At 41.0% G+C, this 16,287-nt stretch overlaps 1 protein-coding gene across 2 annotated transcripts in view; it reads right to left on the reverse strand.

The window, feature by feature from the left end:
- The window catches only part of PKP3 (plakophilin 3), a 43,405-nt gene extending 27,407 nt beyond the window's left edge, over positions 1–15,998 (reverse strand). Inside the window, exon 1 of one of the 2 annotated variants that reach the window (XM_025166666.2) lies at positions 14,949–15,998. In XM_025166666.2, coding sequence (XP_025022434.2) covers positions 14,949–15,174 — 226 coding nt within the window. In that variant the 5' untranslated portion in view covers positions 15,175–15,998. The remainder of the gene's footprint in view (positions 1–14,948) is intronic. The other variant, XM_025166667.2, reaches the window with a different exon arrangement.
- Between the last annotated feature and the right edge of the window lie 289 nt (positions 15,999–16,287).

Consider the following 16,287-nt stretch of genomic DNA (forward strand, 5'->3'; position numbering starts at 1 on the left):
ACACTTTAAACCAGGCCCAGATATACATTGGCAGTTTCCCTAGCATCCTGGCTGGGGAATTCTGGGAGTTGAAGTCCACACATCTTCAAGATGCCAAGGTTGAGAAGCAATGATCTCATGTATAGGATTTAAACCAGAAGAAACTAAGGACACTGTCTCCTATAGTTCAAACAACCAAACACTCCAAAAAGTGATATAACATCAGCACAGAAAGAAAATATCACTTCATTAATAGAATTCATCAGGATACAAGGAATTTAATGGAGGAAATATGCACTTCAATCTGTTAGGCCAAGCCCCCTGGCATTTTATTCCAGCTCCATTGAGTAACAAAGATTAGGATGGTCATTGTATAGCTTAATATTTTGTTGTGATTCCAACAGAAATCAGCCCTGCACAGTAGTTAATTAGGAGTATTTTTTTTTTATTTGGTTCTTCTTAGCACTAAGGTTAGTTTAGAGATGGAAAGGCTCTCATGGTGTTTAGTTACAACAAAGCTTCAGCCCTAAGTCAAACAGCGAAAAAAGCATGCCTGCAGCTGAAGATAGATCCATGTGACACAGAAATCACAGAAACATAAATTTGGAAGGGCCATTTTGGGCATCAAGTCCAACGCTCAGCTCAGTGTAGGAATCCAAATGAAAGCACCCCAGGAAGAGGGTTATCTAGCCTCTGCTGGAAAACATCCAATAAAAGGAGAGCCTACCATCTGTCTGGATAATTTGGTCTGCTGTCCAACAGCAGTTGCTATTAGGACTTCCCCCCATCACTCATTCAGCTCCTTCAACTGCTCTTCACTGTTACTAATCCCCTAGTCATCCTTACTGCCTTTCTTTGAACTGCTCCAATATTTCATATTTCTTTGAAAATATGATCCAAGAACTGGAGCCAGTCCTTGAGGTGCAGATCTGACTAAGAATAAAGTGAATTATTATGCCCATGATTTGAAAAATATACTTGTTAGAACTGTCTAAAATTGCCTTTGGTTTTTGTGCAACTACATCAGATTGCTGTCTCATATTCCATTTGTAAATTACTAAGTTATCTTTCACAAGCTTCACTGCCAAAATGTCTTCCCTCTCTATATTAATTTAATGTATTTCTATCCTGCTGAAATTCAAAAGACTCTTGGCAGCTTACAAGTGCATTTGATATTTGCTTCCTAAGTCAAGAACTTTGCACTTGGCTCTGTTAAATTTCATTCTATTACTTTCAGCCTGTTTCTCTAAACTATAAAGATTGTTCTGAGTTTTATTTCTGTCTACGTTAGTTATCCCACCTAATTTTCTTTCATCTGCAAATCTGATAAGCATTCCCTCCACCTCTTCATCCAAGCCATTACTAAAATAATTGGAGAACCCAGCGGAGATTCTCCTAGCACCCCACTTGATTCCCTTTCAAATCTGATGAGGAACCATTGAAAAACACTCTTTGAGAATGAATTTATTTATTCATTGAACAGTCATTTCATCAGGCCCACTTCAACATTATATTCAAAGTAAACCAGTACTCCCTGATCATGTTTCTGTCAATCTCAGGCTTCAACCTTACCTCTTCTCACTGGAATAGATAAGTGGACCAACAAAACTAAACAGAAGAGCATTTGTGATGTCACAGAAACAAAGCAAAATCCAGTTCCTTAGAACACTCAAATGTGTGTGTGCACACAAACATAGGAATGAACGCACTGTACTGAAGAATTATTCATTAGACACATAAATGCATTTTTAAGCTTAAAAAAGGGAGGGACACAGAGTCAGTTGCTGGTGAGATGGGCAGCTATATAAACTATAAATAATACATCCCTTTGTTATTTTTTTGTTTTGGTTGGTTTTTATATCTTTTAATATATTTATTGATTGTTTTTAGTCTTCTTGTATGCCTTACCAGACTCACTTGCTGGGAGATGGGCGGCTATATAAATTGTATAAACAACAACAAGAGCAACAACAACACTGTTGGGTGAGGCAGCATTTCATATTGCACAAGTCTTCAGTCTTCATCCAAAATAAATGTCTGTTGTATTACAACACTGAATGGATAACAAATGCAGAATGAATTACTACAGTTGTTGCTCAAATGTGCAATATTTCTGATGTCATGAGATACAGTTCTGTATCTTAGCTCTGAATCTCCAAAGTTTTCTATCTTATGAACTACCATGAACTTGTGTTTCCTTTTTCTTCTTCTGCTCCACCAAGCTGGAACTAAACTGTTGCTGTATTTATCGGTAATTTGATTAAAACACCATAAATATAAATAATATAAATATAAAACATATTTAAAATAATGTTACCTGCCAGATTTGTACTTCACACTAAATACTTCTCATAGCAGAAAGAAAATCTGGACCTATTGTACTTTAAATTTCTGTTTAGCATATCCTCTGGGGGAAAGCAGCTAGTCCCATGATAAAGACCTTACTTTCCCATCTGTAAAATGGATGAAATAAGAAATTAATGAGTGAAATAGGAAACTATCCTATTGAACTGTTCGGATAAATAAGAAACTGATAGAACAAAAAAACTGCAGATTTTATATACTCACTATCTAGACTGCTTCCAGGCAATTCCCCATTTTTATTAGATTAGAATGATGTATGCTGTGGAAGTATGTAGTATTTGGATCTGAAGTAGGCAAAGGTACACTGGAACTCAAACCACCTATTCCTGAGCCTGCACAGCTACATTTGAACCCAAGTGCAGCAAGGGTACCGACCATGGTTACAGTAGCGCATTATGGTTACGCAGGACTGCAGTATGACAACTGCATGCTTCAGCAGCTTTCTGGAACAGCATCCCTCCAGAGATCTGCATGGCCTCCACTCTATCTTTAAAAAGTCTTTACGAAACCGGCTTTTTTCCCAGGTATTGGGTTAGTGTAGATGAGGAGTCCCTTTTAGGATTTTATATATTAGCTAAATGTTACGTTCCAGGATCTGCATTGCTATCTTCTGATTTGAGGGGGATTCCTCTGCTTTTAATGTTGTATACCACTCCAAGTCTTCTGGAGTTAACCAGCCTTCTAAATTTACTAAAATAAACTTTAAAGTTAAAAGAAGGCAAAAAGAGACTTCCTTTGTACACATATGGGGAATACTTAGCTATATAGGGTATGACATCCTATAGAGCTTTATTTGCAGGGCTGCATCTGGATGCGGAAACTGATTCTGTCATACTGATGTCAGTGCACAATACTTAACAATCAGGATGTAAAAGTACGGCACAGTAACATTCCCAAACAGTGGTAACTTCAGCAAGAGCTATGCTAGTTGGCCAAGGATGTTTTTGGTTCCTGGGGAACCATTTGACTTGGTAATAATCCTGGGTGAATCTCATGCTAATGGTCTCCTTTAGGAAATACCTGGACCAGCACAAATCTGGCCCAGTTCTGTTTTCATCTGTTAAATCTACCCCAAAGAAAGTTTAAAAGCTCACTGAGGTTGCAATTCCTGCTTCCTCTTGCAACTGTCAGCAACTATCTTGCTATCATGCATATTCAATTACTGTATGATGTGAGATGTCAGGGAGTAACAGGTTAAAAGCTGCAAAGTATTTGGTTCAAATGTAGGTAACAATGATATAAAGAGACACCCCCCCACACACACACACTTGCCATCTTACTTGGCTGTTTTGAGGGTATTTTTAATAAATAAATAGGCTCGTATATTTTCCTAATTCTAACTCCAAATTCTGGCACAGTGCTTAGCCCAGCCTATTGACAAAAAACAGGCCTGTCCAGCTCTGCTCAAACCCTGATCTGATATGGACATCTGAACAATATTTAAGTCTGTGTAAAGTCAGGGAAGTTGAAATGAACAGATCTAAAATGTGAAGTGTGAGGTAAAACATAAGCATGAAATTAAAATAAAGTACTCATTAAACTTGAGATTTGAAAACCTATGTTTGTGTAGAGAAAATTAATTCAACAATATGGTGCTTCTGCTGTTACAGAGCCCTGGAATAAACCCAGACTCCAGGAATGACACAACTACTGTACTAATTGGTTCAACCATATGCTGTTTCCACTCTCTGCTTTCCTCACAAGTTTTAGGAAGGATCTGAGTTCCCACTGCTATATTGCCTGCTCTGCTTTGCCTTCTCCTTTCAAAATGAGGTGTGTGTGTATATACAGCCCAGAAAAGCCTGATTCCTTTCCAGGAATGCATGTGAAATGTAGAATTCCATAGAGGGTCAGGTGCCTGGGCAGCCTCTTTTAGCCATACACCCAGATAATTCATCTGCAGTATATATTAACCACGCTGTAGAGTTCTCATGATGGAATTTGAGAAATAAGCAAAACGCACTATAATATATTCCTTCTCCACAGGGCAAGGGAGGGAATGTGCAGACAATACAGAAAAAGCAAGACTCGGCTTATTAACTCTGCCTAGAAAAAATTTGTGAAGGTGGATCTGGAGAAAAGGCAATTTCAAGAGGAAAAGGAAGTGGCTGAGCTAACATCCACACAGAGAAGCCATTCCACACATTTGGATAATGTGGTAGCAGGAGAGAGAAAAACTGGGTGGGGTTCCAAAATATTATCTTGCGCCAAACAAAAAGACTGAGGCATTATTTCTTCACATACATCTGACATTATATATATGTATCAAATGCATGTGTAGATCACCCTTTTCCAACTTCCCAGCTGTGTCATCTAAGATTCCAAGAATACCCACTTGCTGGCTGGGAATTCTGGGAAATGTAGTCTAACACCAAACCCTACCTATTCATCTATATTCACTGGTCATGTCTGAGAGAGAATAGCAGGGGGTGGGAACTACAAAGTTTGGTGAACCTCATACAACTTTTAGTTAGGAAAATGTTTAAGAGGGAAACTTTCCAAAACAACACAATGGGATTGAGTGTATCAAGAATAGGATTCTGAGTGCCAGAGGAAAGCTGGCTGCATGGAGGCCCAGGGACAGAAAATTAGGTGGGAGGGGGATTCTGGAAAATCTTAGATTAGAATTGCTTCAAGCCAATGCTATCCAGTAGGGATGTGTAAAATGTTTTGATTTCAAAGAGGAATTTTTGACCCCACTGTAAAACAAAAGACTTCACTATTTGAAAAGAATATTAAAGACTTTATCTTAAGAAACTGAGAAAAAATCTATTTTTTTCTGTAGAGGTAGAGGAGGTTTTTTTTTTTTTTGGATAACACGTGTTAATTGAAACATTCTCAGTTAATAGACACCAAGCTGCATTTCCATTGTTTTTATGGGAATGTATTTAATGTTTCCAAAAATGTGTTAAAAATCATGCCCATGGCCACATTTTCTAAAATTTGGGTGGCGGGCATCATTCAGGAAGCAGCAGTGACCCTCCCTTCCCATTATTTTCTGTGGTCAAAATTCTCAGAATAATGCAAGTTTCATTCTGATGGGACAGAGAACATTCAAGCTGTTTCAATTTTTATTCTAATGGAATATGGCTGACTAGAAACATTTGACAGAACATTTGAGTGGGGTACTTTGTTCTAAGCTAAGAATAAAGTGTATTTTCTGTTTTATGCATATCCCTATCAACTGTGGAAAAATGCTATAGGCACTGCTTATGAAATGGATAAAACTCCTTTAAATGCCTTCAGTAACAATAGTGTAGTATCCTTCTGTACATAAAAATATATCTGTTTTTGAATAGCATCATCAAAGAATAAAGCATGATAATGTCTTGCCAATGGCAACTTTAAAACAAATTTCAATACTGGACACAGAATAGCTGGTAGGGAGAGGAAGAATAGAGAAAAGCTAACTGTCATTTAGAGTTGCTGTACAGAAGACAGAACAGACTTTTTTTTCCTATTGATACAAAGGGAAGAACTTGAATTAATAAGAAGATAGTGTAAGGAAGCAGATTTTGCTTAAGTAGGAGGAACACTTTCTACTGATAATAGTTTGACAATATAGCAGACTTTTCTTACAGGTGGTGGACTATTCTTCAAAAGGGAATTTAAGAAAAGGCCAGAATATCATTGATCAGGGATGCTGTCACTGTACCCTGCATTAAGCAGAGATCTGATTAGACCAGCCCCAAGTTCCTTTCCAATTTCTATTCTTCTGATTTTCTGAATTAGGCTAGCACCAATTTGATATGCAACAAAATATAAAGTTTACCTTTTCTTCAAAAAGCCTTGCCTTCTTTGTCATTGTTAAAAATGAAAATATGGGATGAACATTTTATAAGTAAGTAATAAAAATAAACAATTTCTGCAAATTATGCCCCTGCTAAATGCCCCAGAGTAAATCTGATTAAGTTTTTCTTTCTCATTCTCACTCATTCTATTTCTAGCTTGTTAGCATTCTTGGAAATTATGGGTAAGCACATGGTTTTCTTGCTTGTCCCATCTCAGGGATAACCTAACTCCAAGTAAGCCTCCAAATATTTTATTTTTTTAAAACCCAACAATAAAAGTAATGTAAAACTTCATTAAAATGATTGACTTTTTGATGTGAGAAAATAATGTTTGCCAGGCAGTTCTTGTGTTTTACACAGAATTGGCTAGGTGCATACTTTTGTATGTGGATCTCATCATAAAGGAGTGCTTAGTCTACAGAGGATAAATGAAGTAAAAAATAAAATACAAATGTCAAGGTGGTGGTCTGCTCAGGCATGCATGCATGCACACCAATGCTATTGTTTTGGATCTTTATGGCTGAATCCCATGCATCTTATTGCTACAGTTCCACTTCCCCAATAATTATCTATGAATGGAGGGAGACTGCTTTGCTTTCAGAGTAAAGAAACTGTTGAAAACAAAGGAGTGGGCGAGAAGTGCAAATGTTGCTACTGAAAGTCATGGATGCCTTTGACAATTAGCCTTAAAATAGCCTTCTTCTTGGGAGGACCTGCTTGACTGATGTATTTAACCCTTTTTTGGGGTTGAATATCACTTACCTCTTCCCCTTGTCTCATCTGTATTCATCCCCTATTACTCTTTTCCAGTCAGTGCACACTGTAACTACTAACTCCCCTTAATCTATCTCCACCCACTTGTTTTTTCTTCCTTGGCTGTTTCTGCTGGAAGAAAGAATCATGTTTTTCTGTGGCTTGAGAAAGAGAGAAGGGTTGGTATATACAATGAGGGAATCAAACTATTTTATAAATGGGGTACTGTAGCTCACTAATTTTAATCAGTAGTTATTACTCCTTTTATTTGTTCTGGCTCTATCCTTTTTGGGAGTGTGGTTTCTGGCAGATTTATTTATTTATTTATTTATTTATTCAATCTATATGGCCACCCATCTCAACAAGAGACTCTGGGCAGAGTTCAGATACATAATATATGCACACAGAAGTGTGTCACATGCATACTTTATTGGGAGAGGGGAAATCTAAGGTGGAAACCCTAAATTGATAAAGTAAGAAAGCTGGGCACTGCCCAGGATTTTATTTATCATCTTTTCTCTGTTTATATTTCTTTTGGGAGGTCATTTTATATTCAGGGTAGTCTTCTTTTATGGTAATTACAGAATGAGCCTCATGAGCCAGCAGTTTTAATTCTACCTCTCTTCTTCTTGGACCTAACTCTAAACTTAAGTTGTGGATCTTGTACCAATCACTTCTACTGAACCAAGTGGGGGCACCCTTTTAGTGGCCAAGGGTCACTTTTTACATTTTGGGGCAACCAAGCAGCAAAATGGATTGTACTGGGATGGGGGAGGAGATCCAGGAAGGTTATTTTTAGGCTTACAATTCCATTTGTTTAAGTCTTCCATGCACAAAAATTGGTAGGAAAATGTGATGTTACTCTTCAGTAATCAGTCAGACTACTGAAGGCCACAAAGGCAGAATTCAGGGTCCATGATCAGTTCTGGGATTGGAAATTACACTCCTGTCCTAAACAATTAAACTGGAACTATTCTGCAACTGAACTGTTCTCCCTTTCTGAAAAAACTCTTCAGAAGCCTGAGATTTCTAGCGCACAACACTTGCACTAGGAAAATATTTTATTATACTGTAGTCTTTTCAGACTTAAACATCAAAACAGAGGAGGTTTTCCTCCCCAAGAAGATCTACTGCATAAAAAGCCAAACAGCAGAAAAATCAGGTACTTAAAAAAATACTAACTTTAAAAAGAAAAAAAAGAAAAGAAAAAACTTCTCAGAATAATGGTCCCGATGACCAGGGCAATGCAAAACTGAAGAAGATGTGTCAACAAAACAATGGGTAAGTCAAGGCTAATGGCCGGAGAAGGATTAAAATCCATCCTCAAAGCATACGTATAAAGGGATTTCCTACTTTAGTTTTGGCATGGCAAGAAACCAAAGACCACTGACGAGAGGCAAGTTGCCATATAATAATTAAGGATATATAATATACTTAATATAAGGATATATATAAATATATATAATAAATAGCTATCAACATTTAAATATTCTAGAATTCTGGAATTGTGCTAAGTTATGAGTCAGCAATGTGACTAGTATTAATACCTATGTTCTGTGTATGAAGGCACCAGGGCAAGCTTGCAGAGTTCCATTCTCAGGTCAAAATAATCCTTTTAGGCATATGCTGATCATTATCATTTACTAGCATATTGCCTATCCCTTTTTAAGGCACAGTTGGGCTGGAAGCTCCAGCTGATCTCCTCTCAACACAGTTATTCAGAATCTGATTCCCATTTTCTTTGTGGTAGTTTCTGCCTTTCTCCTTCCAGTCTTCTCCCTTGCTCCATCACTTCCACTACCACTGCCAGAGAACAGGAGATACATATAATGTCCAGCCTCCCTCTCTCCAGAGGCAAGTTTATCATACTCAAGATGATTCCTCTTAAAGGAATTAAAATAAATTATGTATGCTGCCATCACAGTCTTTTCAAGCCTGGTTGTGGAGCAAAGAGGACAGGATGACAGAAGAAAGCCCCCTCCCTCTCTAACCCTACCTGTATGCCATAGTTGAGACCCCCCCCCAACTCCATCTCTGCTGAAAAGAGAGAACAAACAGGAAATCCTTTGTTCTCTCCCTGAAGGACTTAAATGCAAGCATTTGCTTGAACTGTAGCTGAAGAGCTCTTTAGAAACACTATCATCTCACCCCTGTATTTGAAGGTGAAAGATCTTTTATCAGTCACTGGAGGGCACTGACTCAGATTAAGAAAAGAGTTAATAATATCAAGCCTATCTACTCCTGCCCCCAAACTGAGATTTTCAATATATACATGGTAAAATATTATGTTTGTTCAGATTCAGGAGTCCTGTGTTAACCTGCAATCTTATTATATATGCCTACTCATATAGTATGGTATGAACCCATGTTTAGTTAGAGGAAGTCTTCCATAAAAATGTTATGTCCTTTTTCTTTAAAATGGGGGTGGGGCAGCATATGACCTGTGAGCCACCCTAAGCCCTTGTGACACCATGGTCTGACAAAGTTAACAATGCAACTTGCCCAATAACAGCAGCATAATTTCTCACCACTGAATACATCTATAAAACCCAACTCCTCCAACTCTGTCAAAAATTAAGAGAAACAGACCAAGAAACTGGCCCTCCAATGTCTTTATTGTGCTAGTGTTCTTCCCTATGCAACATTTGCAGGCAATCTAGTATTTTCCAGATACGCTGGATAGCAACACTCATCATCGTGACTGAGCATGGCCAACAGCAAGTGATTATAAAAGTTACAGTTTAAGATTTCTGGGGGGGGATCTCTGCAGTACAACATATTTGAGAATCACCCAGTCTGTGAATGGTAAGCCTTTGTTTTGCCTCTGCCCAGTCTCTTTACTACTGTTGGCCTGGGACTGATTCCCTATCTCACAAAAGAAATTGGATCCTATTGGATAGCTGCCCATCCTACATCCATTAAAGATACAGTGGAACCTCGGTTTATGAACTTAATTTGTTCCGTGACTCTGGTTGCACCCCGAATTGGTCACAACCCGAAGCAAATTTCCCCATAAGGTTCAATGTAATTACCATTAATCCGTTCTGGCGTGGAGGACAGGGAGGCGGCTATTGCTTGGAGGGAGAGTCCCCCTCCCTACGACCACGTGTCGGGGCGGAAAATGGCTGCGGACCACGTGTCGGGGCGGAAAAATGGCCATGGATCACATGTCGGGGCGGAAAAATGGCCGCAGACCACGTGTCAGGGGCAGAAAAATGGCCGCAGACCACATGTCAGGGACGGAAAATGGCCGCGGACCACGTGTCAGGGACGGAAAATGGCCGCAGACCACGTGTCAGGGACGGAAAATGGCCCCGGACCATGTGTCGGGGCGGAAAAATGGCCGCGGACCACGTGTCAGGGGTGGAAAATGGCCGCGGACCACGTGTCAGGGGCGGAAAAATGGCCATTCGACTGTGTCACGGGAGGGAAAATGGCCGTGTATCCTGTTCGTACCCCGAGGCGGAGTTCGCAAACCGAGGTAAATTTTTGCAGCCGGAGCTGGTCGTAACCCGAAAAGTTCGTTAACAGAGGCGTTCGTAACCCGAGGTACCACTGTATACATGTTTCAGAAGCAACCAGGTCAGAACCTGTAACAGGACTGTACCAAGATAGGAATCATATCTATGTAAGCCTCCTTGAGTTTAAAATGTTACAAAAGAAATATGTATTGAAGTCTACACAATTCTGATACAGGAAGAAGATAAATAGGTTGTCAGTGGGAAATGCATGGCCTTCAAGCAGTACAACTTCCAGCTTCCTGCATTAGTGACCATGCTAGCTCAGTATTGCTGTTCACCAATATTTATAGGCCCTTCACACTGGAATAAATTATTGGTGTCCTGAATAATCTGATTAGAACTAAGCGATTTGCTCATTCTGTAACTGTGGATAATTCATATTTCAATCCAATTTAAAATCCCCATATTACTTCATAACAACTTTCTGTAAATCCCACCATTGGATTGGATACATAACAACACTGTAAGGGACAGGACAGACATATCAGAACAGGATATGGGGTTAGTCTATAATTAAAATCAGACTGATAGATCAAAAGGAAGGTGCAGTCACAAAAAGTGAGCTCCAGGTGTGTTCAAAAGCTGCTTACCTATTTGTGATGAAGCATTAAGTGGAGTACAGTTCAAAGGGAATTTAGTAGCATAATACTGTGCAGTGGATCTACCACCATTCAACAATCTCAGAATGTTGCAAAGACATTAAGATAGTCCGTATGCTTTGAATACAGAGATATTATTATTTCTACTTCATGAGTTGAGAAACAGTGACAAATAGGAGAGTTCAACTGGCACATGCTAAAGAAGCCACTGCCTCAGCAACAACCCACACCAAAGTCTCAACTGGACTTCTCCAGTTATCTTCGCTACAGCAGTGCTAAGACTGAAGAACAGCAAATTGCCACCTTGACTTGAGTTAGAGAATTCATCATTTCCTGATAAAGAATGAGAGATGGCAACTTTTATCCAGACCTCCAACTGATGCTCTATGTAAGAAGTTAATAATAGTGATAAATTAAATGATTTATGAAACACTCTTTCCAACTAGTCAATTATATCAGAACAGTTAAGACACTCTCTCAAAAGTTTACAGGAAGAAACTTTCGAGCCAGACTTCCCAAGCCAGAGACTTTCATCTTAAAAAGAAATACAACAGGTTTCTTCAAATGCTGGTAAGTTTTTCAGATGTAACATAGCAAAAGCCTAGTAATTAGCAGCAGTATAATTGTAACTGGTGCCATCTAGAAAATGAAAATTTCAAAACTATAATTCTGCTCAATGCTTTTATTAGTTCCTGGATTGGCAGACACCCAACAGCTACAATTTTCCGGTGATGCTGGGGTGGTGAAAACTACACCAAATTGAATTTTTGCCAGTGATGCAACTATGAAAGAAACAATGCCTCTGTCAAGAAAGGTGGAGTGCCCATTTTTCCAACAAGACACTTGTTAATTAATCAGAAATAAACTCCTCTGATTCACATTGGAAAATGGGAATTTGAAATGAAAAGGGAAGCATGAATTCAAATCCTATTCTGTTCAGTTATCAAGCTACTTTCACTATTTTCAGTAACTCAAATGTACATTTTACACATAATAAATCCAGTGGGACATCATCTGACTAAACATGCCTAGAATCAAGCTTCCAGTCTTGTTTATCTCACTATGTTCAGTTTTAAACATCTTTACTAGAACTCAGCTATATTTAGTTTAGTGGAACCAACTCCTAAGAAAGAATGATTCTGATTATGGTTCTGTATTACATAGTATTTTGAATAGCTATAATATGGTAGCAATAAAAAATTAACCTAATAAATTCCTTCTACTTATCACCATTATGTGAGCTCTAGATAAATGATGTGGATGAGATTCAAAAAAGAACAGTGTGGAGTACAGTATTCCTGGGTTGGTTTAGGAAGAATAGGTATACAGTGGGGCAAAAAAGTATTTAGTCAGCCACCAATTGTGCAAGTTCTCCCACTTAAAAAGATGAGAGAGGCCTGTAATTTTCATCATAGGTATACCTCAACTATGAGAGACAAAATGGGGGGGAAAATCCAGAAAATCACATTGTCTGATTTTTAAAGAATTTATTTGCAAATCATGGTGGAAAATAAGTATTTGGTCACCTACAAACAAACAAGATGTCTGGCTCTCACAGACCTGTAACTACTTCTTTAAGAGGCTCCTCTGTCCTCCACTTGTTACCTGTAGTAATAGCACCTGTTTGACCTTGTTATCAGTATAAAAGACACCTGTCCACAACCTCAAACAGTCACACTCCAAACTCCACTATGGCCAAGACCAAAGAGCTGTTGAAGGACACCAGAAACAAAATTGTAGACCTGCACCAGGCTGGGAAGACTGAATCTGCAATAGGCAAGCAGCTTGGTGTGAAGAAATCAACTGTGGGAGCAATAATTAGAAAATGGAAGACATACAAGACCACTGATAATCTCCCTCAATCTGGGGCTCCATGCAAGATCTCACCCTGTGGGGTCAAAATGATCACAAGAATGGTGAGCAAAATTCCCAGAACCACATGGGGGGACCTAGTGAATGACCTGCAGAGAGCTGGGACCAAAGTAACAAAGGCTACCATCAGTAACACACTATGCCGCCAGGGACTCAAATCCTGCAGTGCCAGACGTGTCCCCCTGCTTAAGCCAGTACATGTCCGGGCCCGTCTGAAGTTTGCTAGAGAGCATTTGGATGATCCGGAAGAGGATTGGGAGAATGTCATATGGTCAGATGAAACCAAAGTAGAACGTTTTGGTCTAAACTCAACTTGTTGTGTTTGGAGGAGAGAATGCTGAGTTGCATCCAAAGAATACCATACCTACTGTGAAGCATGGGGGTGGAAACATCATGCTTTGGGGCTGTTTTTCTGCAAAGGGACCAGGATGACTGATCTGTGTAAAGGAAAGAATGAATGGGGCCATGTATTGTGAGATTTTGAGTGAACACCTCCTTCCATCAGCAAGGGCATTGAAGATGAAACGTGGCTGGGTCTTTCAGCATGACAATGATCCCAAACACACCACCCGGGCAACGAAGGAGTGGCTTTGTAAGAAGCATTTCAAGGTCCTGGAGTGGCCTAGCCAGTCTCCAGATCTCAACCCCATGGAAAACCTTTGGAGGGAGTTGAAAGTCCGTGTTGCCCAGCGACAGCCCCAAAACATCACTGCTCTAGAGGAGATCTGCATGGAGGAATGGGCCAAAATACCAGCAACAGTGTGTGAAAACCTTGTGAAGACTTACAGAAAACGTTTGACCTCTGTCATTGCCAACAAAGGATATATAACAAAGTATTGAGATGAACTTTTGATATTGACCAAATACTTATTTTCCACCATGATTTGCAAATAAATTCTTTAAAAATCAGACAATGTGATTTTCTGGATTTTTTCCCCATTTTGTCTCTCATAGTTGAGGTATACCTATGATGAAAATTACAGGCCTCTCTCATCTTTTTAAGTGGGAGAACTTGCACAATTGGTGGCTGACTAAATAGTTTTTTGCCCCACTGTAGTTATAGTTTCTTCAGTTTATGTAATTTTTTTTCTCCTTCTTTATTCTAGTTGTCCAAGAACTGGGAGGCAGCAATCCAAAGTAGGCTGGTATAGCTAGCAGAATGGTTGCTTACCAAAGCAGTAGTGAAAAACCAAATTAATGAAAGGCAAATTTCTTCTCCTATCTCATGCAATCCTCCTTTTGGCTGACAAATCTTTGGTACTATTGTCTCTTATATGAGATGAATAGAAGGCTAGAAATGAAAGACAACATGTGGATTTCCCATAACATTCCATTAATTTGGTACTGCAGTAGGAAAAACAAAAACTTTTTAATGAAAGCACCCCTAATAACCCAGCTGATCATTGTTTCGGAGAATTCAAAGACATTTCAAGTAGTTACACAGCTGCAATCAAGGCCACACACCCAACCCAACATATTCCTGGAAGCAATATTTGCATCAGCATTCTTGAACTAACTCCTCCAAAGTCAGCTTTTCCCTAAGTGTATTTCAACAGGCCTTTTGACAGATGCAGCACTGGAGAAGAAACTTAGGGGAATTCATGGCACAATCAGAATTAGATGCAATAAAAAGCCTGAGTAAGTTCTAAGCCAGGAGGCATCACAGTTCATCTCTTCGCTTGCTCACGCAATCGCTGGATGGCTTTTGGCAAGCTACGGTTTTATTTGTTTGTTTGTTTTTCCCCTAGGAAATAGGGAGAGTAAAATTGTCATACTTGGACAAGCATTTGCAGGAAATGTCTGTGCAAATGCCTGCTCAACCCACTCAAGTCCACTTATAGCCTATTAGACCAGTGTTTCTCAACCTTGGCCACCTTAAGGTGAGTGGACTTCAACTCCCAGAATTCCCCAGCCAGCCATGCTGGCTGGGGAATTCTGGGAGTTGAAGTCTACTCATCTTAAAGTGGCCAAGGTTTTACTGGCCTAAATGGATGCCTCCTTACATCACCCGGTTTGCTCTGGAAAAAGGCGCCAAGGCCATTACCTCCGTCCCTCATCCCAGTGCCTACCTTTCAACTCCGCGTAGTCCGGCACGGCTCCGTTGGTCCTGGGGACCGAGTGGGTCTTCTGCAGCATCCTCATACGGACTTGCTCCTGCACCCGGGCGTTCTTGAGCACTTCGGCGTCCGGAGCCTCCTTGCGCTTCCTGTCGAGCTGCTGGTCTGAGGGCAGCGCCAAGGAGCACACGCCATTCTCCGGCTGCAGAGCCGACAAGAAGAAATTATTTTCCTGCATGGTGGCAGCAGCTGGGCAAGGGGGACATGAAAACAGTCCGACTCTTTCTCTGGTGGTGGGCCCTGCCAGGCGCTGAGGCCTTGTTTGACCTAGCGAGACAGTCCGGGCGGGGAGCGGGGTGTCTGACAACCCTTCGGCTCCTCTTCTCTGAGTCCGAGCGACACTTCCACACTCCGTAAAGGCGCGAACTTGTCCACAGGTGGGTGCGGCAGGCCCTCCTCTCTACCTCAGATCAAGAAGTTGTTCCACTCAGGGCGCGCGCGCACACAGAGAGCCTCCTGTAACCTTCCCAGTCCCACGCCATCCCCGTCTTCCCCCACGCCTTGTTTTGGTTTCCTGGGACTCTTCTCGCCCGGTCCTCCCCCCTTACTTTAACACACCTACGTGGTTACACCCCTCTCCCTAGCAACTGACATCAGCAAGGAGGCAGGCTTTAAGGCAGAGCAGGACAGGCGGTTCCACCTTAAGCAGGTGAGGCGTTTGGCAAGCAGCGACTTCAAGACAGAATTCCAAGTGGGCAGAGATGCAGCGCCTGGCCCGGCCCTGTCCCTGTCCCTGTCAGCTCCGCAAACCAGCAGAAGCGGTTATGGGTGCGGCAAGGCCTCCAGGGCTTGAGGGGGTGGAGTGGGGTACCGTCCCCCCTTCCTCTGTTGGGAACGAAAGCTGCGGGTTGCTCTGGTCCGGCTAGGGGAACTGCCCTGACTCCCCGGTGCAGAAAGGAAGGAGGACGCACGCGGCCGTCCCGCCTCTGCCAAGCCCAGCTTTTTGCTCCTCTCGCGGCTTGTGAAATGCTAACAACTGTGCGCGTTCCAACAACTCCGCGGTCCTGGAGGCCAAAGCGAGGAGGACTGGCGCTCCACCAGAGGCAGGTCAAAGTCCAGGACTGCTTTCTCCGTTCTCCCCACCCAGGAGGCACTTTGCCTCGCCAAGTGTGGTAATGCTGATCAGCAATCGCTTGTAATAGCTGGACTTAAAGAGGTTAACTTGGAGCAAAAGGAGGGAGGGTTATGACAGCCAGTTATCTTTTCATCAGCAGCCCTTCCCTTTTCAGAAGTATCTGGTGGGAGTTACAAATGCAGAGATCACTGAGTGGTGGCAGCTGTTGGCCTGGAA

This window comes from Python bivittatus, unplaced genomic scaffold (genome assembly GCF_059951505.1).
Source record: "Python bivittatus isolate LINGU-HERP-01145 unplaced genomic scaffold, Pbiv_v1 ctg000480_np1212, whole genome shotgun sequence".
Classification (NCBI taxonomy): Eukaryota; Metazoa; Chordata; class Lepidosauria; order Squamata; family Pythonidae; genus Python; species Python bivittatus.